The sequence below is a fragment of the Equus przewalskii genome, chromosome 23, assembly GCF_037783145.1.
Source record: "Equus przewalskii isolate Varuska chromosome 23, EquPr2, whole genome shotgun sequence".
Classification (NCBI taxonomy): Eukaryota; Metazoa; Chordata; class Mammalia; order Perissodactyla; family Equidae; genus Equus; species Equus przewalskii.
In genome coordinates, this window is record NC_091853.1 from 12058917 (window position 1) to 12085686 (window position 26770).

Here is a 26770-nt window from a genome sequence, read left to right on the forward strand (position 1 = left end):
CACTATGCGTATTGCTCACAACAACCTTGTGAGGTAGATATTGTAATATCCACGTTACAGTGAGAAAAATGAAGATTTGGTTGGAGAACTTAAGTAACCACCTCCAAAGTGGTGAGACTGGGATTCAAAACCACATCTTGGATTCAGAATCCTGAGTTCATTCCACCGGACATGCTGCTCCATTTGGTGCAAGGCAAAATGAGACAAATCCTGGGAGAGAATCCACAGGAAGGAGAAGGGAAGAGAAAAGATGAGCACCCTCCTGAGGGGAAAGGCTCATGGCAGAGGTAGGTCTTAGAGGTCCAGAAGGCTTATGTTTGACAGAGATAAGGGAGTAGAGGAAACTGCTTGAGCAGAGCAAAGTGGGGAGGCAAAAAATCTAAGTACATATGAGGGACCAGTGGAGTTGTGGAACATAAGGCTGCAAATCAGAGAGGGGCAAAATCATGGTCAAAATGAAATGCTAGCTCAAGGAATCTGAACTCCACCATATAGACAATGGTGAGCCATTGTAGGTTTTCTGAGATGAGACATAATCATAGCTGTGTTTTAGGAAGTAAAACATGGCAATAATGGATAATCAGGATGGAGGGGGTGTGGGTAGTTTAAAGATAGGAAAGCCATTTAGGAGGTCACCAGAATTAGCACATGAGACAGAATTAACCGAAATGGAAAACAGGATATGGAGGTGAGAGATACCTCAGAGGTAGAGACGACAGAGCCCTGGCCATTGATGCATACATCACTGACCATACATCCTGGTTTGCCTGGGACACCTGTCTTCCTGGTGTAATTACTAACAGCAACCTTTCCCTCTCAAACAGGTCGAAGTTTGCACAATAAAGTATATGATCACACTAATTATGAGAAATTAAAAAACAGAATCAAAGGTGACTCTAAAAGATTTTTAATCTGGATTAATAAGGAAGGTGGTAACACCTTTAGAAACACAGGAGGCAAATCAGGTTTTTTGGAAAGATGATGGGTTTGGATTCAGACACGCTGAGTTTGCTGCTGGGGTGAGTCTTTATTTGAGAGAGAGAAGCACCTTGCCCGTGGATTTGCGCTGCATCACATGAAGGAAGGCATCATTCACCTAAAAGAACAAATCCCCAAAAAAGTGGTCAGACTTGTACATAGGCATATTTCAACAAATATTTGTTACTTGAGCTATTTTGAGAATTGAATCAGCATTAAGATGTGTCTCCAATGAACTGTATATTGCTAACTACGCAATACTAACCAATTAATCACCACAAACTCAAAGGAAAACAGTAATATTTAAGAATAATGCAACCCCAGAATTTTTCTGTTTAACAATAACTTTCAAAGTTGTTAGATGAATGACAGCAGGTAAGAAGTCCTCAGGCCTGTCTATACTCTACTGTAGTATTTCTATGTGTTCTAGCTTTTGAAAGAACAGAGCCACTGCCAGAAGAATCAATCCTTTAACTTCTTACAGTTTTTATCTCTTTATTAAAATTGTCCTGTTTCCAGTGTAACTGAAATTGCAGTCTATCTCAAATCCTTTTTTAGAAGCACAAGCTTATAAAACATGAATTAAAAAGCAGCCGCAGTAATCATGGCAGTGTGGTATCGGGGAAAGAAGAGACTAACAGATCAATGGAGCAGATTAGAGAGCCCAGAAATAGACCCATACAAATATAGTCAACTGAACTTTGATAAAGGAGCAGAGGAAACTCAATGGAGAAAGGATAGTCTTTTCAAGAAACGGTGCAGACCAACTGGACATCCACATGCAAAAAAATGAATCAACATGCTGTCCTTACATCTTTCACAAAAATTAACGCAAAATGGATCTTACACCTAAATGTAAAAGGCAAAACTATGACATTTCAGAAGAAAACAAAGGAAAAAAAATCTAAGTTGCCTTGGGTTTAGCAATGAGTTTTTAGATATAACACTAAAAGCATGATCTACGAAAGAAAAAATTGGTAAGATGGTCATCATTAAAATTAAAAACTTCTGCTCTGCAAAAGAAACTTTAAAGAATGAAAGCACAAGCCACGGCCTGGGAGAAAATCTTGGCAAAACACATATCTGATAAAGATCTTGTATCTAAAATATACAAAGAATTCTTAAAACTCAACAATAAGAAAACAAACAACTTAGTTAAAATACGTGGGGCCAGCTCCGGGGCTGAGTGGTTCAAGTTCCCCACACTCCATTTCGGCAGCCTGGGTTTGGGGGTTCGGATCCTGGTTGTGGACCTATTCCACTAACAGGCCACTTTGTGGAGGCAACCCACGTACAAAGTAAAGGAAGACTGACATGAATGTTAGCTCAGGGCTAGTCTTTCTCAAGCAAAGAAAAAAAAAAGAGGAAGACTGGCAATGGATGTTAGCTCAGGGCGAATCTTCCTCACCAAAAACAAACAAACAAACAAACAAAAGTGCCAAAGACCTTAACAGACATCTCACCAAAGAAAATATACAGATGGCAAATAAGTATATGAAAAGATCCCCAATATCATATGTCATTAGGGAATTGCAAATTAAAACAACAATGAGACACCACTACACACCTAACAGAATAGCCAAAATCCAGAACACTCACAACACCAAATGCTGACAAGGATGTGGAGCAACAGGAACTCTCATTCATTGCTGGAGGGAATGCAAAATGGTACAGCCACTTTGGAAGGCAGTTTGGCAGTCGCTTACAAAGCTAAACATAATCTTATCATATGATCCAGCAATCACATTCCTAGGTATTTACTCAAATAAGTTGAAAGCTTATGTCCACATGAAAACCTGCACACAAATGTTTATAGCAACCTTATTCATAACTGGCAAAACCTGGGAGCAACCAAGATGTCCTTTAATAGGTGACTGAGTAAACAAACTGTGGTACATCAGACAATGGAATATTATTCAGTGATAAGAAATATGCTATCAAACTACAAAAAAACATGGAAGAATCTTAAATGCATATTGCCTAATAAAAGCAACCAGTCAGAAAAGGCTACATACTGTATGATTTCAACTACATCACATTCTGGAAAAGGCAAAACTATAGAGACAGTAAAAAGATCAGTGGCTGCCAGGGATTTGAGGTTGGGGAGCAGGAGTAAATATGTGGAGCCCAGGGCATTTTTAGAGTAGTGTAGCTATTCTGTTTGATACTGTAATGGTAGATACATGACATTATGCACTTGGCAAAACCTTTGAACTGTACAGCACAAAGAATGAACCCTAAAGTAAACTAAAAACTTTAGTTAATTATAACGTATCAATATAGGTTTACCTATCATAGCAAATCTACCACACCAATAGAAGATGTTAATAATAGCGGAAACTGGGAGGTGGGAAAGAGAGTATATGAGAACATGCTATACTTTCTGTTGAATTTTCTGGCAACCAAAAACTGCTCAAAAAATAAAGTCTATTGATTTTTTTAATAAAATAAATAATAAATGCAAAAATTTTAAATTTTAAAAGGCAAAGAAGATTGGAAGGAAATAGACAAGAGTGTCATTATTTGCAGACAATATAATAACCCACATAGAAAATGTAATCAAAGCAACAGACAAACAAATAAGAAAGGGCAGCAAAATTGTGAAACACAAGATCAGCTTACAAAAATTACTGACATTTCTCTATATCAGAAATAATCAACTAGGAAATATAACAGAAATAAAATACTGTTCTCAAAGGCAACCAAAACAGTAAAGTACTTGCAATTAACATAACTAAGAATAATCCACAAGACTTTATGGAGAAAAACTTTAAATTCTATTTAAACACATGAAAGAGCTGAATAAATGGCAACATATCCTCGTTCACAAATAAGGCTGTTTAACATTATAAAAATATCAACGCTCCTCCAAATTAATCTACAAAGTCAACGCAATTCCACTGAAAATTTCAGCCAGATTTTTTGAGAAACTGAACAAATTTATTCCAAAATTTACCTAAAAGGATAAAGATTCACAAATAGCTAAGGCAAATTTGAAAAAGAAGAACAAAAGTGGAAGAGTTCCCTTCCAGATACTAAAACATACTTTGAAGCTATAAACATAAAAACAGTGTGATACTATTATAGGAACAGATATGTGAACCAAGCGATAGAATGGAAATCAGAGAGCAGACGCATGTACAGCTGGGAACTTGAAATAAGATTAAGGTAGCACCACAAATCAATGGAGAAACAATGAACTATTTGGTCTGAGAAAACTAGCTCACCATAAGGAGAAAAAAAATTGATTACCTAATTTATACCCAATACAAACGTGACTTCAGATGGATTAAACCCTTAAGTGAGAAATAAAAGTGCAAAGTCAATAGAGAAAAAGAAGAAAAATCACTGTGACCCAGGGATGACAAAGGACTTATTAAATAAGTCCCAACGAGCACTAACCATAAGTCAAAATATTGATGTGTTTGATTACATTAAATCTAGACAAAGGTGACAGGTACATGACAAATTTGGAAGGACAGACTTTTGTAAAGTCTCAAGCTAACATCTAGAACCTTGCTACTCACAGGGTGGTTCCAAGACCATAGTCTTCCGCACCATCTGGGAGCTCATTAGAAATGCACAATCTTGAGATCCATCCCAACCCTAGTGAATCATAATCTGCTTCATAACAAGATCCTCAGGTGACTCATACACACATTAAAGTTTGAGAACCACAGATTATACAAGGAACTTTTGCAAATTAGTAAGAAAGAGACAGGAAATCCCACTGAAAACTGCACAAAGGGTTTAAATCGCAATTTAAACGATTGGAAATATGAATGGCTAGCAGATATAGAGAGATGCTTAAATGAATTAGAAACCAGGGGAATGCAAATTAAAACCATAGGGTACCACCTTATGCCTATCAATTTGGCAAAAATCAGAAAGTTGGACAACACTACACATTGACAGGGTGGCAAATAAACATGAATTCGCATGGATGCTGGTAGGGGCATAAACTGGTCAAGTCATTCTGGAGAACAGTTGGCAATCAAATGCATACAACCTGTGACCCAACCATGCTACTCCTGGGAAAATACTCCCAGAGCAACATTTGCACAAGTCCCTACAGTCACCTATGAGACTGTTTATTATAGTATTGATTATGGTGGGAGGGAATCAAGTCAACCTAGAAGTTTATCAGTAAGGAATGGATCTGTACACCATGGTGGACGCACGCCATGGACTACGATGCAGCACTGGGAAGCAACGACCTGAATACAGGACCAGCAACACAGATGGATCTTAAAAAGACAGCACTGCATGAAAAATTAAGAAACAGAATGAGGTCTACAGCACAACACTATTTACGTAACTTGAAAATAAATTAGCATACAAAACAATCCTATGTTTTACAAGGAAATACAAATCCAAAGATATGTATTAAACACATTATCAAGACTGACTCTGAGGGCAGGAAAAGGAGTGAATGACAATGGGAAATGTGGATAAAGGGAATAAGTAAACTCAGACACCCATAAAGACACAGACATAAAAGCAAAAGATGGGTCTTACACATCCAACAATGAAAATGTGCTTTGAAATGAGGATTCTGATTACCCAACCCTTTCCACTTGAAATCCTCCCCAAAGAGCCTAAGAAAAATAAATAAGTAAAAATAAGCATAGAAACAAATCAATCAGGGCAATCTCTGTGCAGCATGAAATCCCCGGTTTCAAAAACATCTGTCTTTCAGGGCTCTGTGCCTTACAGAGACCTTTCCGATGTAAGTAAATTTAGACGCACTCAGAGGAGATGGAGAGGTCTAAGACAGATGTTTGAAACCCGCATCCCCGCCATGTCAGTCACTCAAAGGTACAGCTCCAAGCGACTCACAGCTGCATCACTCTCCCTGTCAGTTAGAAGGCACTTGTTCCCAGAGATCTGTCAGAGCCCAACAACAGAAAATCCTTGGGAAAACAAGCATAATTTGAGACAGTGATCCTTTTTTTACCTGGCATCCTAGAAAAATGAGGAGTCTCCTGCAAGTAAACGCTAACATAAAAAGAAAGTTGTCCCTTCAAGTGCTAAGGCTTATTCTTAATCATTTTGCAAATAAATGTTCATAAAAATGGAGCACATATTGACCTGACTTCTTTAAAAGATAACATTGGGAAGAAAGAATAACCTTTTGGTCCATGACTTGGGAATTTCATAATTTTGAACATCCAGTATTTTCCCTCCTGTCTCTCAAATGTTCTGTTACTTCTATGCCCAGTTGCCACTTCTGTTGTGATTGTAGCTGCTTCTAAAAATAACCCAACTCTGTCCCTTTCTACCGTGTGGTTTCTATCTGCACTGGGAAAACAGACAACCAGCGGTGTTAAGGACTGGATGTGATAAGGCTCTGGGAGAGAGACTAAGAAGAAAAGCGTACCACTTTAGGCCAGCGTCTTTGATAGCTCATTCAGATGCCTGGGACATCGTCCTCCTGGATTGGACAGGCTGCATCAGAGACAGGGAGGCTTCTCCATCCTGATGCCTGGACAGACACACAGGCTGTTCCCAGAACCCTGGTTCTCTGCCTCGCAGTGGATGAAGCCATTATTAAATTTGTCTCTAAAGATATACAACCTGGAATTGAGAGGAAGGGTGAGGATATTGTTTTTGTTTTAGGTTCTGCTGTTGGAATTTTTAATTAGCTCATCAAGCGGGAATAATCACAGTAACCTACAGTTCCCTAAATACACTATGCTGATTCACGCTTTCATTAGAAACCAGCTCTTCCCCCCAATCACAGCACTAGTCTGAGATCATCCCAACTAAAAGATAAATTGCTTGTCTTACTTTTTATTGACTGGCATACAGAATGTACCCAGTGAATGTCTGATGAATAAAACAAACTCTTGAATGAGCGAATATATCTGGGACTGAGTGGGATTGTTTTTAAAAGGTAAAAATATTTAGTTAGTGATACACTGTCAAAGTTAAATTATATTCATCATATCATTGCTCTGATACAAGTTGATCTGAATTTTCTTTTAAAGTCAGTCAATGCATTTCACCAAAAAAGACATACAGATGGCCAATGAGCATATGGAAAGAGACTCAAGATCATTATTCAATACAGAAATGCAAATTAAACCCACAATCAGATACCACTACACATCTGTTGGAACGGCTAACATTAAAGAAACAACTGACAATACTAAGTTCTGGCAGATGCAGAAGAACTAGAACTTTGATATATTGTTGGTGGGAACCCAAAATAATACAACCATTCTGCACTTGATCTTAGCCAAAAGGCCAAGAAGCAATGACACTCAAATGAATAGCTGGTAGTTTACTAAAAGTTAAACATAGCGTAGCAATCAGCATAAACAGAATCTTGAAATGTTCAAACAGATCATGTATGCTGGAGCACCAGTTTCTAATCCAGAATGCACCAAAAAGTAGAAAACCTATGTGCTCTGGGCTTTGAGAGGAATGCAGTAATTGTGGCCTTGTCTTAAAAATCATGAAGGGCAGAGACTCAACAGAATTTCTACTGAGTAACTGAGGCACAGAGAGCTGCTGATATAGTCAAGCTCACCCTTCTTGAGGAGCATCAACATCTCTTATTTGTAGGATTCTGCATAGATTTCTTTTAAACTGACATTCTATCTAATGATATTATCTGGGCAGCATTGGAGACTGGGGGTAAAAAAAAAAAACCTGCTCTGTAAGTAAAGTCAACTAAATGTCTGTGTAAATTTTTTTAAAACATACACTTAGCACATGACCCAGAAATCCCAAGCCCAAACTAGGAAAAGCATATGTCTCTACAAATGTTGTACACGAATGGGGCTGGCCCAGTGGCGCACTGGTTAAGTTTGCACGTTCTGCTTCGGTGGCCCGGGGCTCATCAGTTGGGATCCCGGGTACAGACATGGCACCGCTTGGCAAGCCATGCTGTGGTAGGCATCCCACATATAAAGTGGAGGAAGATGGGCACAGATGTTAGCTCAGGGCTAATCTTCCTCAAAAAAAAAAAGTTGTACATGAATGTTTACAAAAGATTTATTCATAATCACCAAAAACTGAAAATAACCAAACATCTATTAATGGGTGAATGAAAAAACGAGTTGAGGTATATCCATACAATGAAATACTATTCAGCAACAAAAAAGAAAAACTTCTGACATATTGTAAAAACATGGGTAATCCTCAGAAGCATCACACAAAATTAAAGAAGCCACACTCAAAAGGCTACGTCCTGTATGATTCCATTTATAAGACATTCCAGAAAAGGCAAAATTATGGGGAGAGAAAACAGATCAGAGGTTGCCAGGGACAGTGGGGTAAGAGAAGAGGATTGATTACAAAGGGGCACAAGGGAACCTTCTGGAGTAATAGAAATGTTTTATATTTTGATTGTAGAGGGTGGTTACATGACTATATATGTTTTTTAAGACTCAGAGTGAATTTTAATATATGGAAATTATACCTCAATAAACCTGACTTATTTTTTTAAAAAAAGTCAAACTACATATTATGAAACATAGAAATAAATACATTTTCAAAATTAAATGTTACCCTGGGTTCCTTAGAAAATAAAGCCAAATCAAAACATATGCCCTAATGCTTCATTGCAATCCCAGGGAGGGAAGGGCGAGAGAAAAAGTGAAGGGAACCGAGGAAGAAGGAAAAGGATACGGTGCGTGTTACTGATCCTGAACTGGTCATGGCTTCAGGGGGCACACAGCTAGTAGTTGCTCACACAGGACCTCTCCAGAGGGGCCGTATGGAACCCACTGCACGTCAAAACAGTCCATCAGGAGGGAAAAAGGCAGCAATTTATCTCCTGTCTTCCATTTGTCAAAGCTCGCCCCATGGAGTGAACTCCCCACACCCTGGGTTGCATTACCCAGACCCCTGCATCCAGTTTCCCCGGAAGCCAGAGCTTCAATAGGTCCTCCGGCCCAGACTCTGCATCGGAGCTGCAGCAGCTCCCCGCCAATGAGCAAAATGGAGACCTTGCCTAAGATCAGCTCTCCCCCCGGGGAAAGCATGAAACGATCAACGATGTTAGGAGTGGGCCCTAGGCACAGAGTCTGGGCTCTTTGGCTGCAGGGATCAGCGGCCTGAGCCATCACTGGAGAAGTGTGACAAGTGTCCAAGGCCTGGGGCTGGTAGGGCTGGCAAATATGGGGAGGCTCATAAACTGGGTCTGGAACAATGGGTTAAAATTAATATACCATCTAAACTAAAAGAGTAATTTAAAGAATATTCCACAGATAGACTCAGGAAACTTCGAGTAAACAATTTCTATCCACTAAATCTGTACATGTGGTGATCTCACCTGACCTTTATATACTAAACAAGCTCAGATCTGTGAGGTTTAAGTAGCAGGTCAGGTCGAGATGTGTGTGGGCAGCTCCCTACAGAAAACAGACTCCGCACATCTAAATAATGCCATCCTCTGAACAGATCATGGGCTCATCCATGATCCACCCACCATGGCACAGAGACAACCCTTCAGAGGACAAATTCTAGTTAAAATCCAAAACCTAAAGACTGTCTCTCTAATCCTGCCCTCCGAAATGTCAATGCAAAAGTGTTACAGTTCACGGGAACTGAAAAAGCTCAACTCTGGATTTAATAATGGCTATATATTTTGCTTTAAAAAATATACTAAGTGTTTACTGTGTGCTTTTACACGTATTATCTTACTGAATTCTCATAACCACCCTAGCATGTACAGTATATTACTCCCCTTTATAGAGGGGGAAGCTAAGGCACAAAGATGGACGTCATTTGTCCACAGCCAATTAAGTGGCAGATCTGACCCTAGAGCCCCAAACTCTCAATCAGTCATTCAACAGATGCGTACCCACCAGAATCTGGAGACACGGAGGTGCAGACAGCACACGGCCCCTGCCCACAGGGAGTTTATGGTGTACGGGAATGACGGGCATCGAACAAGTGATTACAAGTAGATGAAGGAGACACACAGAGGGCTACGAAAATTCGCACCCTGTGCCGACTACGAAGGCTATGGGACAAAGTATCTGGTCATAGTAATATCAACTATCAAGGTCAAACCTTTAAGTCCACATATGCAGGAGAAAATAGAAACTGCAGAGCACCCTTATACATGAAAAATATTAACCAGGCTTTAAGTTAAGTGAAATTAATTATATAGTCATTTAATCATCATTTTAAAAAATATATATACATAAATTCTGGTACTGCTCGGGAAAATTCAAGACTCCTCGTAGTTTTAACTATGAAATAGTTCTTTCACATAGATAATTCACTGATAGATGGATAAACTTCATTCTCTAGAACGAGGTTTCTTTTCTTTTTTTTTAAAGATTGGCACCTGAGCTAACAACTGTTGCCAATCTTCCTTTTTTTTTCTTTCTGCTTTTTCTCCCCAAACCCCTCCAGTACATAGTTGTATATTGTAGTTGTGGCCCTTCTGGTTGTGCTATATGGGACGCCACCTCAGCACGGCCTGATGACTGGTGCCATATCCACGCCCAGGATCCGAACTGGCGAAACCCTGGGCCGCCGAAGCGGAGTGTGTGAACTTAACCACTTGGCCACGGGGCCAGCCCCCTAGAATAATGTCTCTAAGAAGAAACTTCCTGGCTTTTTTGAGGAGAGACCTTGACATGGCCATAGGAGGCCAGATTCTGACGTCAGACCAAGCCGGAGTGGATTCCAGGTCTGTCACTTACTACATTTCACTGGCCAGCTTTCTTAGCCTCTACAAGTCTTGAATTCCTCATAGTAAAACATGATAAAAATGGTTCATATCTCAAAGGGTTGTTGTGAAGATTAAATGAGAAAATGCATATAAAGTGCTTAGCACAGTTCTTGACCCAGAGTAAGCACCTAATGTTTGGAAGCTGCCTATTATTATTATTATTATTATTATTATTCCTCTAAATAGTTTGCATATTGAAAGAAACAGAAAGGGAAGAAACAGTAAATGGATGGTGTGTGAATGAGATGGTTGAAATTGTTGAGGGGCATGGCCTCAGAGAGCCGGCTGATAACAGGAAGGTCAGCAGAGGGGGAGGAACTTGACAAATCCTATGTGTACAGCCCTCACTGGAAAGGAGAAAGGCAAATGGAAGCTGACAGGAGGTCAGTGAGCAGATAGTTAATTCGTGTGTAAGAGGAGAGAGCACTTCAATGTGGGTAATTAAAACAATAATCCACCTCTGGCCTTCTTTCATGCCTGAGCAGCACTTAGAAGACGTCAGCGGAGAGAAGAGACCGTTCAAACCAGCGCGCGGTTCCACCCCTCTGCTGCCTGATTGTCCTTACCCTCCAGCAACAGGTATACGAGGGCCTCAGGTAAAGCAAACGTCAGTCTACAAGTCATAGGATAAAAGCCACAAGATGGAAGGGGACTCAGAAATTCTCCAAACTGGTGGTTTTCAAGCTTTTAAGCCATAAAACCTTTTCTAAAAGTATGAACAAAAACGTAACCACATGCAGCTACTCAGGCCCCAGTGGAGATGGGGTCCCAGAGCCCCGGCAGCTCAAGTCTACACCTGCCTCCCCCACATCCCAACTGCGGCTCCTGAAGCCTAGTCTGAAAGCCACTGATATTGTCCTACCCCTCAATTTTAGAGACGCGGAAACTGAAGGTCAGAAAGGTGAGGGGGCTGAACAGAGCTGTACCTAGAGGGGCCAAAGCTGGAAATAGAACCCAGCCAGTTCTCTGACGGCCAGTCAGATTCTCTTTCTACCTTCTTGACTGACACACCAAAAAGATGAGGAAGAAGGTAAACGGTGTTTGACAAGAATGTGCCTCATCATGGGAAAAAACATAAAAATGGAAGGCTGGTGAGAGTGAAGTCTGGCACTGACAGCTTGGGCTCCGCTAATCTGCATATGAACAAAACACCACCTCTATCAATGGCTGACAGCAGTTACCAAAAGAGCTTTTTGTACATTAAAACAAATTAAGCCCCCAAAAAAACTTCACAGTGAAAGTCTAACAGATTCACATTTACAACTATATTGCACATGCATGCACACAATTACACTTTGGAGGAAGCTTAAGCCACATTAACGGGACCGTGGGGGAATGCAAAAGGTAGTGAACGGCCAACAAAATTAACTGCAGTGACTAATGGATGAATTATAGTCTTATGATGCTGGGTATGATTTAGTGTTTTGTTCACAGAACCCCAGCTTAGATCATCTGGTTGCACTTTAAAGCGTCTGGATTCTAACATCAAAGGTCAAGTTAAGTGCTTCCTTCTTAGACTCGTATGAGGTGGAGTTCAGAGTTCATATTAACACGAGTAAATTATTTTCTAAAGTACCATCACTTCCCTCTCTTTGAGACACTAGTTAAGTACATAGAGTCCTAAAAATCCAGCTCCTTCATGGCCTTTGCAGATTCAGGTTCCCAGGTGGCTCACTACGCCTGAGTCTACAGTCATACAACCTAGAAGACAGGAAGAAATCCTGTGACACTGCAGCCTGTGAGACCCCATTAACTGTGCTGCATTTTCACCTTTTCATTCCATAGAAGGAGGATTTACGGTATCCAGGGAGAAACTATCCAGGAGTTTGACACAGATTATTTCCTAGCCTTATCTGCATCACATCCCTTAAGAGCATCTCACTCCTTAAGAGCATCTTACCTCCTCCAGCTTAAAAACCGCTCCAATGTATGGCTGGATGCGCCCTTGCTGGCAGTACTGAAGAGCCGAGGAAATGCTTCCAGAGAAGAGAGGAAAGTTCTGATCTTTGTATCGGCCCCAGATCACCCCCATGGCAGACACATTCTTCAGGAGCAAGAGGTTGGCTGGCACAGAAGCGATGGTTCCTCCAGCAAAACCCACCACCACAATCCTGCCCTCCCATGCCAGGCTAAGGAGAAAAAGGAGAAGGAAAAGAAATTATAAAAAGCAATGTATATTCATACCCATTAGAATGGCTACTATAAAAAAATTTTTTAATTGAAAAAACAAAATAACAAGTGTTGACAAGGATATAGAGAAACTGATATCCTCATGTACTGTTGGTGGGATTGTAAAATGGTGCAACTGCTATGGAAAACAGTACGGAGGTTCCTCAAAGAATTAAAATAGGACCACCATATGATCCAGGAATCCCACTTCTGGTCTATATCCAAAAGAATTGAAAGCAGGGCCTTGAAGAGGTATGTGCACACCCATGTTCACAGCAGCACTGTCTACAATAGCCAGGAGGTAGAAGCAACCCAAATGTCCATCAATGGATGGACGGATAAACAAAATGTGTTAGACAGATATTTATACAATAGAATACTCTTCAGCCTTAAAAGGAAGAAAACCCCATTACATGTTACAACGTGGATGAAACTTAAGGACATTATGCTAAGCGAAACAAGCCAATTACAAAAAGACAAATACCGTGTGATTTTACTTATATGAGGTACCCAGAGTAGTCAGATTCACAGAAGCAGAAAGTAGGATGACGGTTACGAGGGGCTGGGGAAAAGGGGAAAAGAGGAGTTGCTGTTTAATGGGTACAGAATTTCAGATTTGCAGGACAGAAAAGTTAGAGATCTATTTCACAACAACGTAAATATACTCAACACTACTGAGCTATATAATTAAAAATGGTTAATATAGCATATTTTATGTTATGTATTTTTCTACCACAATAAAAAGGTAGAATGAAATAAAAAGTAATGTACATGAATTCATAGAGACAGAAAGTAGAATAGATGTTACCAGGGTGGGGAGTTGGAGCAGAGAAAGGAACAGTTACTGTGTAACGGACAGAGTTTTTGGTTTTGGGGTTTTTTCTGCTTTTGCTCCCCAAGTCCCCCCAGTGCATAGTTGTATATTTTGGTTGTCGGTCCTTCTAGTTGTGGCATGTGGGATGCCGCCCCAGCATGGCCTGACGAGTAGTGCCATGTCCGAACCCAGTATTCGAACCAGCAAAACCCTGGGCCGCTGAAGCAGAGCGCAGGAACTTAACCACTCGGCCACGGGGCCAGCCCCTGGACAAAGTTTTTGTTGGGGATGGTGACACAATACTGTAAGTGTATTTAATGTCCCTGAATTGTACACTTACAAATGGTTAAATGATAAATATTAGGTCATGCATATTTTATCACAATTTAAAAAAAGAAAAGCAACAATTAAACTCCCAGCTGAGAATTCCACTTGACCTTACAAACTGGCAGAGGTGAACCATCCTGTACCACTTTGGATTCCTCAGTAGGAAAATATAAAAATAAGCCATAAGCAGGTCAGTAGGGGGCCAGAAGAACTAGCCAGTTTTTTAAGGGGACCCACTTTTAGAATCAAGGCTGTCTGTCTAACCACGGTCATGCATCACTTAACGACGGGGACACATTCTGAGAAATGCATCATTAGGCGATGTCGTTATTGTGTGAACATCCTAGAGTGTGCTTACACAAACCTAGATGGTACAGCCTACTACACACCTAGGCTGTATGGTACTAATCTTAGGGGACCGCTGTTGTCTACACAGTCCATCATCGACCAAAATGTCCTTATGTGGCCCATGATCACGTCAACTACTTTGTGGAAGGGAACTGAGTGTAAACAAATATCATTCCACATGCTCTCCTTCAAGACAACTCAGTTTGAAGATTCGGAACTTAGGAAGCAGGAATAAGAAGACAGGCAGTTTAAGGAGGCATCATTTGCTCTACACAAAGACTTAACTTTAGTCATGTGCTTCTCTAGAGAATTGTGAATAATCTACAAAAATTCACACAAATTTTCTGCAGGCCATTATGAGAAGTACCATACAGTGCACATGAAGCAATGAGTTCCAAAAATAAATTCTGTAAGCATCTTAGATATAAAATATGCGTATGTTTATTTGGTTTTTGATTTTTGCTTTTCTTCTTCAGAAGGCAAACGAGAAGCTGTTGTCAAAACACTATTATCCAGAAGGCAAGAGAAGGGTGAGCATTATTAGCAGCAATCTGTGCTGGCTCTTCATTTAATCAACACGCTCCTTCCTTCACTTCTTCTCCAGCACAGTACCAAGCACAGCAAGGTGAGACTCAGGGGCTACAGAACCAACTGGGCCCCTTCTGTGGGTAAGCTGCTCTCTCTGCTTCTGTTTCTTCTACTTCAAACTGAGATAAACCACAAAACTGTGCTTGCCAGGATGACACGAGAAATGAAACCAATATTATCAGAGCACTCCAGAGTCCCTGGTCGAAAACAGAATGAGAACTGGTGTGGATACAGCAGTCGTACTAAATCTTCAGTGATATTTTTTTTAATAAAACAAATTGAAGAGACACCTACACTGCTGGCTGCTTCAGAAACCAGCAAGATCAAGAGTCTGTACCTTAGTGCATGGTGAACTAGGGAACTGCCACCCCAGTAATTCTCACATCTGAACGATGACCTTCCCGAAAATTACCCACACCATGTATATAAATTAGTTAGTGGGGGCCAGCATAGCTGAATTTAACACATGCATAATTTCTAAAGCATTTGATATTGCCAACTAGAGAGTCTGCAGTCATTTTTTGGATATTTTCCAGTTGGATATTTTGTTTTTGCTATATTTAAGCATTTCCTGATTTTCCCTCTGCTTCTATTCCTTTCACCACCCACTCAGCTGTTCTCGTTGATGCTGATGCCTACAGGAAAAGTGAGCAGCAAAGACGAAAGAGAAGCAAGGCCAGAAGGAAGACAGAGGCCTGAAAAGGTTTCAACAGAGCCACAGGTCCAGCCCACTATGGAAAGCCCACTTCATGCACCTGTGGAGAGCCTCCAGGAAGACATCTCCTCCCACGGTGTCAATGACCACATTCACCCCACCACTGCCCACCAGCTTCTTCACTGCCTCCTTCAGGCTGCCCTGACTGTAGTTCACGCTGGACTGTGCACCCCTCTGCATCGCCAGCTTGCACTTCTCGTCACTTCCGGCTGCAGCTATTACCTGCATAAAGAACACAAAGCTTCTGATGGTCCAGAATATATACCAAGAGGGGCTCACCCCACCCACTCAGACTCCAACCAAAGGGTACTAATCAAGGAAACCAATGTGACCTTGATATCCTAGCATCAACAATCCAACATATCAGGCCCAACACAATCCATCCATCACTGGCCCCTTCATGCCCCACTGGCCAGGGGTTCTACATTTCCAGGAATCCTGGAACCCCAATGGGTCTAACTAGGAGATGGTTCAGGAGACACTCAGAAAGTCTTCTCCAAATGCAAATTAAAGCCACCATTTATTGAGCACCTACTATGAGTCAAATAGTAAGGATACAAGCTAAATACGAAGCTTAGAGTCAAGAAAGCAAGATACAGCAGTGTGATGGGGGAAGTACAGAGGGTTCCAGAAGTGCAAACAAGAGGTATCCAACCTAGATCCCGAAGATCAGGAAAAGCTTCCCAGAGGGTAAAATATGATTCAGTGGAAAGATCTTGAAGTCAGACGGACCTGAGTTCAAATCCTGGCTCTGCTACTAACTAGCTGTGTTACCTAAGGCAAATTACTTAGTAAGAACTAATATTTACATAATGCTTACTACGTGCCAGGCACTATTCTAAATGCTTTATGTACATTAATAACTCATTTAAGCTCAATAGCCCAATGATAGACACTATTATCTCCAATTTAGAGATGAAGAACTTGAGGCAAACGAAGTTAAGTACCTTGCCCAAGGTCACACAGCTAACGGGAAGCAGAAGCGGGATCCAAATCCCGGCAATCTGCGTCCAGAGTTCACGCTTTTAACCTCTATCCTGCCTGCCAACTTCTCTTAAGCTTCAGTTACCTCATCCATAAAATACAATTTATTTTAAAAATTAAATGGAATACTGTATATAACGCACTTGGAAAACGAAGTATTAGATAAATTGAATCTACTATTACACCTATGCAATCATTTATTCTATTTAAACCTCAGAAGAACGTTATGGGGGAGGTCTAATTACTCCCATTTTATAGATGGAGACACAGGCCCAGAGAGGTTAAGTAATTAAACCAGGATCATCCAAGCAGTAGGTGGCAGAACAACTAATCAGACTCACTGCTGCCTGACTCCAAAGCCCATGCTTTTGCAAGCCCTCACCCCAGGAGTAAACCACGCTCAAGGCCTGGCATAGATGGCTGTGGGCCATACTTTGAGGTGGCCTGGGGTTTGGAAGTCTTCAGAAAAGTTTCAAATACTCAAGCATTGCCTAGAGGGACCTTATCACTGGGCAGCACCCAGCAGCCCAAGCACTTGGCCCCAAGGTGACATTCAGAACTTGCATTCAGGCACGCAAGAACATCAGGGCCCTTAAAATACTACAAACTCACTCAGGACTATTTGAAACTGAAGCGACCCTCAAATGCTCCCCAGTGAAACCCTCAAACAGCTGCAGTTCACCGCCGGCTATCAGCACACAGTGCCTCGGAGGGCGGACACAGGCTAGGGCCCGGCCTCTGAGTCCAATCCAGGATTCTCACTAGGTCCCAGCCAGGCCTGCCAGGAATCACTGTCTCTCTTGATGCCTCACTTTCTTTATCTGTGAAATAGGGATAACAAACACTTACATTACCCAACTCCTAGGGGTTTTGAGAGGATCAAGGGTAAGATAACAGCTGTAGAGGCACTTTGAACGCAATTGGAAACGCTGTGAATGGAAGGTGTTATCAAAATGACCTGTTCCAAGCAGGTGGCATGACGACATCATTTTCTTTTTTTGGTATTGTTATTTTTTTTTTGAGGAAGATTAGCCCTGAGCTAACATCTGCTGCCAATCCTCCTCTTTTCGCTGAGGAAGACTGGCCCTGAGCTAACATCCGTGCTCATCTTCCTCTACTTTATGTGCGGGACGCCTGCCACAGCATGGCTTGACAGGTGGTGCATATGCTCACACCTGGGATCTGAACCGGGGAACCCTGGGCCACCGAAGTGGAACGTGTGAACTTAACCACTGCGTCACCAGCCTGGCCTCTATTTTTGTTTGTTTGTTTGTTTGCTCGCTCTTGCTGAAAACTATTATTGATGCTAAAGAAAATACAGCTTGTATTCATTTTAATATATGGATTGAAATGAACTTTTCACTCTACTTCCTATAACTATTTAAAACAAATGTACAATTTTATTTTCCTAGAAATGTTAAATAATCAATGGTTCTAGACAATGAGACTAATTTTGGTTCCCCTCCTACAAGAGGTGCTAAAAGCCCTTGCTTTTGACATGAAATGTGTTAACACTCCGTGAGGAGCCTCCTGGTATCTAAGATTGCTTTCAGAACTCACATGTCCTTCCCAAAAGGAACTGAATGTGAGAAAGGAGAGATGCCACCTGAAGAAATTGCAGACCAATCTAATTATCTCCAAACCTGGATATCTTGGTGCCTTCTGGATATCCTCCCAAGTGCATGGTCCACAGGAACCTCACACTCAACATGTCCAAAATGGAACTCATCATTTCCTCCTGTGTTCTCAACCGCAAATAAATGGCAAATCCACAGGTTAACCTAGTTTGCTCCTTCCCACTCAATGTCTAATAATAACAGGATTCCTTTTTAAGAGATTCTTACCGATGTGCCATTCCCTCTAACAGGCGCACTGCACGTGTAATTTCAATATTCCCACAACAACCCTAGTAGGAAAGCAGTATTTTACCACTGAGGAAACTGAAGTGATTAAGCTAGAGGAGAGCTGGAATTTGAGCCTGGGTCAGGCTAACTTCAAAGTCTTTTCTCCTTCAACTATTTTAGGATGCTCTCCAGTCACCAAATGCTCTATTTTCTTCCACTTTAGTATCTCTTAATTCATCGCCTCCACCGCCTTGTTCAAGTACCATCACCTCTGGCTTGGACTTCTCTGAGAGTCTCCCTACTGCCTCCAGACTACCCTGGCCTTGCCCCTACCCCTCATCCCCACTGCTACCAAAGAGAACTTTGCAAAATGCAAAGATGATCTTGTCACTTCCCTACTTAAAATCCTCGGTAGCTCGAGAGCTTCCGATAAATGTTCAAATTCTTCAGTCCTCAAGATCATATCTCTGCCCACCTCTCTAGAGTCATCTTCCACCAACCCCCAGAGATCCTTCGCTCCACATAGACTGCCTGCAATTCCCTGAACGCATTATGTTAGCTCCCACATCTCTGTCTTCTAATATGTCCTCCCACCATGAAAACGGCCTTCACTTCCCTTCTTCCTCTATTCAACTGCTACCGGTCCTTCAAAAGTCAGCTTAAATGTCCACCTTCTCTAAGAAATCCTCCGTCTCTGAACCCCACAGCCTCACAGAGATGCCCCTGGAGAGACTTGGGTCTTCCTTTCATTTGTTTATTCATTCACTCAAGAAATAGACATGGAGTGCCCACTATGGTCTAGGCACCATGCCAGGTGCTCAGACTACAATAATGAACCGAACAGACACTGTCCCTGCCTTCACGGGGATTGCAGTCCAGCAGGAGGAAGACATTCATCCAATAATGACAGAAGTAAAGGACTCACCACACTCTGAGGTGAGCACTATGAAAGAGAAATGTAGGATGCTACGAGACCACACACAAATAGTGGGGAGGGTGGGGGATTAACAGCTCCTGAGGGACCAAAAAATACTTCCCTGGAAAAGCGACATGTGAGTTTAAATTTGAAGTGCAGGGCATTACAGGTAGAAGGAACAGAATCTGCAGAGGCTGTGAAGCAAGTCGGAGCTTGCCAAATTCTAGTCACCAGAAGGATGAGTGACTTACTTCTGGGTCCCCTCAGGAGTCTGCAAGCAAATCGATGGCAAGAACCTACTCTAGATTACTCAAGATACCGAGTGCCTTGCACATGATTTTTAATAAATGAATGAATGGATTCCATGTTTGAAAACTGGAGGTATGATTTTTTTAAATGGAGAATCTCACATGCAAATACCTTGGCCTGAAGAACATTTGTTGCCACATCTATCACAGCAAGGCCTGTGGCTCCAGCTGCTGCTGTCACTAAAACCGTTTCCCTGTGCCAGAGAAAGACGAACGTTACTCCAGAAACCAAAAATCATCCAGCAATATGATTTCATGAATATTTTGAAACTAGGACATCTTAAGGCAAGAAGAGAAATTAGTGGCAGCTCATTCAACGCTTCATGGACAGCCGTTCTCCAGCCTTTAGGTCTGGGTTAGGTTGGCGACTGCTGAACCACTGCTAATCTGATCCAGTTTTGAAGATGTCCCAGGAAAAAGATCCCTTAATCTCTCTAGGTAGCCTCTTCCTCACGCCAGTGGCAACCTTCCTTTGAGCTACCACTCTGATTTCTGCTTCAGAAATTCTGTCCTAAAATCATTCTCATACTAAACGCTGCCAAATTTTAGAAGGTGATTTTCATGTCCTGGCCACTGCTCCACTAACCCCACTCCTCTGGAACAATTCTGAGGCTCTCTGAAAAGAGCAGAAGGCACATGCTCCAGGTAAAGCGGGAAGCTTCAGCACCGCTGAGTTTTAAATACCCGGATTAGGCCCACCCAACCCAGCCTCACAGAAGCAAATACCACTGGCCTCCATTAAAATCAGAGTGAAGACAGTTTAAATAAACCAACTCTCTAAACTTTAAGGTTTTCTAGGAGGTGACCTCCAGAGCAGTCAGGTTTGAGACAGAGATTTCTCCGGATTCATACTGGCCAAGTGCACAGTCTACTGTGCCCTCTCAGACAAAAGGACATCTCCACCATCACCAGACCCCAACTGCAGGTCACCACCTTCCTTTGGCCTTTCCTCAGACAGGCTGAACGTGAGCTAAAGACCAGGGAAGGGAAGGGAAAGGACAAGGTCTTGGTGGGCACTTCTGATATCATAGAAGGGTCCCATCTACCCCTCTGTTGTCTACACAGTCCTCACCCAGGCTGGGTACAGGCCCGACGCTCCAGGGCCAAAATAGCAGTGCCATAAGATGCAGGCAAGGCAGCAGCTTCTCGGAGGGGGATGCTTTCTGGAATCTGCCACAGTCTCTATAAAAAGAGATAACAGTGACTTAGGAATTAAGTCCATGTACCTGTTCATAAAGGCTGCTGTACATCTTATGATTTGATTGATTTGCAAAAGGAAACACATCAGGAACCAAGCCCAGTGGAAGTCAAGACCAAGCAAGTTGTGACAGAGTTCAAGACTGTTGCATCAGTCTTCAAAAATCCTAAGGCTGGCATCTGACTCAGGAAGGAACCAACTTACAGAGAACAGAACACAGACCACTATACTGTAATGGGAGAATTGAATGGTGCGTAAATGATACCTCAATAAGGCTGTGGGGGGAAAAAATACGTACTGCTCGCCACTAGGGGGCACCATGCACACCCTGCACAACCATACAGGGCCACCCAGGCGGGCTCCATTCCCGGGGCTCTCTCTCAGAAGCTTCATGTCAGGGAGAAACCCATTACATCCAGCTCAATGCCCCAAACCAGTTTTCCACCAAAATTATCTAACTAGGGTCCAACTGGACAACCAGCCAGTTGCTCCAGGACTCAGAAAACACAATGCCCTGCTTCATTAAACCACTCCAGACAAAGCTCTGTGCAAGGGTTCTCACACCAATATAGAAAAGGGGTTTAGCATTTGAAAGAAAGAAGTGCTTGGCTGGGAAACAAGATATGACCAAAGGAATACAAAGAAAAAAGGGAGAGAGAAGAATGAGGAATAAAGGCTAGGAGGAAATTAAAGAAAAGGAAGAAGGAAAAAAAGTCTCCAAGCAGGGATACCTTCTGGTCAATGACGCATTCTTCAGCCATCCCATTCAAGCCACTCACGCCAATGACTCGATCTCCCTGAAAGGAAAATGCCACTAAGGGTATGTTGAAATGCACGACCTTGCCATTTACCTCTTCCCGAATTAATCAAAAAAAGGAAGAAAACCTTTCTTTCTGACCCCATAAGACACAAGTTTGCCTTAATTACCTATTGAGTTAATGTTTAGTAAATAATTCAGCCTTTCCTCAACGCCCTCCCCCCTCCCTGCCCACCACCACCAGGCTGCCAAGTCAATCTGAGCACATTGTGGACAGTGATAGGATAGAGCAAGGAAGGAAAAGGTTGAGATGAATTAGAATCCAGTGTTAATTTCTTTCATAAGAAGCTGCAACTTAAGAATTTTCTATCCCAGTAACTAAAGACCAAGGTGCTGCCTTCTATTAGTAACAAAAAGTTTAACAAAGCCAAGAGCTTCTACTGGCTTCCTTCTCCCAATTCAAAATTAGGTTCTTCCCCCTCCATCTCGGTTTCCCTTTGGTGTCTGCTGGCAAAGGCCAGGAGAAGCAAGACCCTTAGGCTAAAAACGAGGTTTGCACATTTCTCATAGCTACACACACGTCAATTGCCTAGATTTCAACTAATTTACCTGTTTCACTGTGCAGACATCTGTGCCTGTCTCCAATACTGTCCCAGAAAACTCCATTCCTAAAACAAATTGTGTCAAGATTAGGTTATCTGTAAAGCCCAGTACCATGGAGATGAGAAAGCCCCGATCAACAGGCTATCCTACCTGCTTTCTGGAGCGGAAAGGGTTTAAGTGTTCCCCCACCCAGGGAAGAGGGGTAAGAGTGTTGTACCCAAAGCACAGGAAAGTGAACGTAAGACTTCATGATCACAACCCGAAAAGCTATAGCAGTCCCATTCTTACCATGACACAAATGAAAGTTTCAAGAATGGGCAAAAGCACAGAGAATCTCAGATACACAAGTACTTTTGACCCTCAGCACTGGGACCTTGGGCTCCTACAGCACCCCACTTACAAAGTTCGTCACATCATATTTCTGTTTCCATGCCTCCTCTTCTGGACTAGGAGGCCCTCAAGGACCTGAACTATATTTATTCATACAGTACTTGGCTCAATCAGATGAAGTGGTGTTGTCTGCCCTTTCCTCTTCCACCTCTGAAATTCCTGAATTTAATGATCATGGTTTTCCCACTTGAGCTGCCAGAGGAATAACTCAATTGAGTATGACATCTTCCCCCGATCCAGCATTTCAGCAAATACAGAGGGAAATGGTTCCAACTGTTGAGACACAACCAAACACCCCAAGGCCAAAACACAGCAACTATTTTGCAATCACTACATCCTTAACAGTATATATCTGTATAAAATATACATGTTCTGTACACATGCTAAGCTGTACTTCTATCTCTTTAAATAAATTTCAACAACAAAAATCAGTCCTTTGTCCACATATTCAGGATCTAAACATAATCAGATTGGGCATAATGAAAATCAGACAGTGGGCTGCTAAAAAATGTATGAGTTCTTTTTCTTCTTTCTGATTGTTTGATATCAGGTTTCTTTGGGAATGTGATTGTGCGGACTGAGAGTTTTAGCTACAAACAGATGTTTACGATCCTTCAGTGAAAAAACAAACTTGAGGCACTGTTGAAAAATGAAAGTGAATGACTAGGGCAAATGATGATTCTCATCAGAATCTTGGTGAACATTATGATATGTAAAAATTCATTTGTTCATTTCTTCATTTTTAAAGTATTTATTGAGCATCTCCTATGAACCAGGTACAATGCTAAGATGGGGGTTTAAGTCGGGGCAAAACAGTCATAGAAACTTCCAGGACTCACAATCTAGTGCTTCTAAGTAGTGGTGAGGCTGACATATCTGAGATATCACTGACAGCAGGCAGTCACTGCCAGGGCAGTGCCTGAGACGGTGCACACAGTTCTGAAAACTCACTGTATCTTCTTTTTTTTTTTTTTTCCTTTTTCTCCCCAAAGCCCCCCAGTACATAGTTGTATATTCTTCGTTGTGGGTCCTTCTAGTTGTGGCATGTGGGACGCTGCCTCAGCGTGGTTTGATGAGCAGTGCCATGTCCGCGCCCAGGATTCGAACCAACGAAACACTGGTTCGCCTGCAGTGGAGTACGCGAACTTAACCACTCGGCCACGGGGCCAGCCCCTCACTGTATCTTCTTTTCCTGAAACAGTCACTTGGCCCCTTCAGACTCACCAGGTGTGAAGGGAAGATGGGGCCTTTCCTGATACTGACCACGGCAGACTAAAATATCAGCAAAATTAACTCCACAGAAATGGACATCAACTCTGACCTGCAAAGGAAATAGAACCAGAAAGCAGAGCAGTACACAGCCGTGGAGGCAAAGTTCATTCAATTATAACAAAATATTTACTGAATGCCTACAATACACCAGGTATTGAACTAAATGCCTGTGTACAATCATGAGGCAAAATGGACAAGGTTCTTGCCTTCCCAAAGCTAGAAGTATGGTAGAGAAGACAGACATTAGCCAAGTAATTATGATGAGTTATACATTAAATTACAACTCCTGCACAAAATGGCAAAGATAGAAACATATGGTGCTCTGAAAGCACCTAATGGGGGGATCTGAACTTTGGGGGAAGTCAGGAAAACATCCCTGAGAAAGCAACACTTCAACTGAGAACAACTAAGAGTTAACTATTCAAAACAGGAGTGGGAAAGCCTGGCACGGCCAAAAACAATGGTATATACAAAGGCCCTGTGGGGGGAACAAAAGAAAAACCAGTGAGCCTAGAGCACAAACAGCAGAAAGAGATGGGACTAGAGAACAGGGACCACACCATCCAAGGGTTTGTAGGCTTTGTCGAGGATCTTAGTCTTCATAGTAGGAATCAGGGGAAGCCACGACAGGATTTTAAGCAGAAGGGTAACATGATCAGCTGTTCTGGGAATCAGGGAGTCATCCTGGAGGCCAGTCCTGGATCCTCGGCTTCTGTGTTTCATGGCAGTGTAGAGCTGAGGAGGCTGCAGCAGTGCAGCCAGCAGTTTCTTCAGACCTTATAAGCCAGTGCTTCTCAAAGTATGGTCCCCAGACCTCCAGCTTTAAAGTCCCCGGAGAACTTGGTAGAAATTCAAATTCTCAGACCCCAGCTCAATCTACTGAATCAGAAACTCTGGGGACAAAGCTCAGCAGTCTGTTTTAACAAGCCCCAGGTGATTCAGATGCAGGCTGAAGTGAGAGGACTACTGCCGTAGACCAACCCATCTCAGGGGGCTTGGAATCCCAGGAGGAAATGAAGGCTGAGAGAGAGAGTCGACGACATTCATTTATTTGTTTGTTTACATTTCAATTTAATACAGAAGTGGCCATGTTGGTGTGAAGACCTTTTTATGGACAAAATGCATTCCTTCAACAATGTTTTAAGCATCTGCCATGTGCCAGGCGCCTTTCCAGACTATGAGGATTTAATGGTGAGTAGACTCGCACAGACCCAGCTCTCACGAGCTAATTCCTTACAAGGCAGTGTCTGGGCAAATAACAGAACAAAGGAACTCAGCCTTCAGCCTGCGCATATTGTGTGCATGACACATTAGTTGTTGCCGTGTACGGCATGCATACATCCCCAAGCCACTCCACCTTGACTCAAGGATGATTCAAAGATGAATGTCTTTCAGTCCGAGAATCCCAGGAAGCACACTGGCTGCCATCATGTACTCAACCAAATAATCCACTTAGCCCCTGGGTCTGTGTTAGTGACACTTGAGGGCTGCGGCCACATTTCTCCCTCTCACCAGTGGTCCCCAACACTGAGGCTCCCTGCCTGCTTCACCTCATCAGAGGTTCTCAATCTTCACACCAGGGTGATCAACAGGCAAGGCCAAAGTCACTTCTACATTTCAGTGGAAACGCCCACAACCCTAAACTAAGTTCACCCCAGACACTGCAGCACCCCAGAGGAGGGCACAAGGCACGTATTCACGTGGAAATACGGGGCATTGTGGGGCTGGCTCGGGGAAGCTGGAATGGTGGGTAATTAGATGCTGACACTAAAGAGGAAGCTAAAGATGGGGTCCATTTATCCGTGTTAAATCAATAACTTGCAAGTGATTACGCAAAGTTGGGTGCAAATCCGAATTCTCTGTTTCTAAGGCAACAGCTCTGGGGCCATCAGAAAAGGCCACATTTGTGTTTGGGGGAGCAATCTTTCTCTAGCGCTTTTGGCCTTTTTGTGAACCCTGAAAGGGCCCTTCCAGCCCAGGACGAAGTTGGGCTCCAGTCTCCCAGTGGCGCCCTAGGGAAGCGCTTGGAACCCTGATTCAGGACGGGAGCCTGCTGTGTGTGGTGTGGTGACCGAGGGAAGAGTGAAGGGGGTATCAAGGGGTCCCGGGGATAGGCCGGTCACCCTACCTCGTGAGGTCGGACGGGGCGGGGGGTGACCTCCTCAATGGCCAGGGGCTGCTTCAACTCGGTGCAAACCGCGGCGCGGTAGTGTCGGCCGCAGCCCGGCCCGGCGCTCCTGCAACGCGGAAGAAGAGCCGGATCACTCGGGGCGACCCCCGGGGAGGCCTTTTGGGGCCCAGGGAGGTGTGGGGGTCGCACCTGCGGAGCCAGGCCCGAGAGAAGCCCCGTCCCCAAACCACCGCCGCCATGGCCCCACGCTCGGCGTCGCAGCAGGCAGCGGTCCGAGCGCGGCAGGAAGAGCGCGCCCGCCCCCGCCCCGCCGCCCCGCCCCGGCAGAGCCCGGGGAGCGGAAGAGCGTCCGCCCGGCAGCCCGGGACGCCACCCGCCCCGCCCCGTGTCGGGACCGCGCGGCGAGCCAGCTCCCCGCAGGGCGCGGCGCCTCGCCGGGAGCCCGAGCCCAGTCGTCCCCCAGGCCTCCCCGCAGGTGGAGCCCGCTCGGGCGGGCGGGCGGACGGACGAGTGGAAGGAAATCGACTACCAGATTAACTTTTGGGGATTTCTGTAGCAAATTTGGGAGACTTTTAAAACCACATTCGGCAATATTTAAATAGCGGTTCTCTTTCCTCTGCACGTGTGAAATGCTAAATGCTTAGGTAAAGGCTTTAATGTCTGCATTCAACACGTTACTAGAGTTCAAGTCTTGTTGCTGATTTTTTCACACTTACGGGACCATTTACACT

General features: G+C 43.1%; 1 protein-coding gene across 6 annotated transcripts; it reads right to left on the reverse strand.

Annotated features, from left to right (window-relative positions):
- Window positions 1-891: 891 nt before the first annotated feature.
- Window positions 892-26488, reverse strand: LOC103554872 (quinone oxidoreductase-like protein 2). Of its 6 annotated transcripts, none has more exons than XR_545827.2 (11): window positions 26229-26423; window positions 26037-26145; window positions 23861-23957; window positions 22253-22311; window positions 21618-21683; window positions 20761-20870; window positions 19801-19882; window positions 15677-15858; window positions 12576-12804; window positions 6359-6555; window positions 892-1096 (listed from the first exon to the last, which is right to left on the reverse strand). XR_545827.2 is itself a non-coding variant. In XM_008526153.2 (10 exons), exons 1-10 carry the CDS (start codon window positions 26276-26278, stop codon window positions 1028-1030), a joined length of 1053 nt encoding a protein of 350 aa, XP_008524375.2. In that variant the 5' UTR covers window positions 26279-26488; the 3' UTR covers window positions 892-1027. The 6 variants fall into 6 exon arrangements, 3 of the variants coding, with proteins under 3 accessions (XP_008524375.2, XP_008524377.2, XP_070447714.1); XR_545828.2 differs by having other exon boundaries at window positions 15748-15858; window positions 26229-26375; XR_011532232.1 differs by lacking the exon at window positions 21618-21683 and having other exon boundaries at window positions 26229-26375.
- Window positions 26489-26770: the final 282 nt, after the last annotated feature.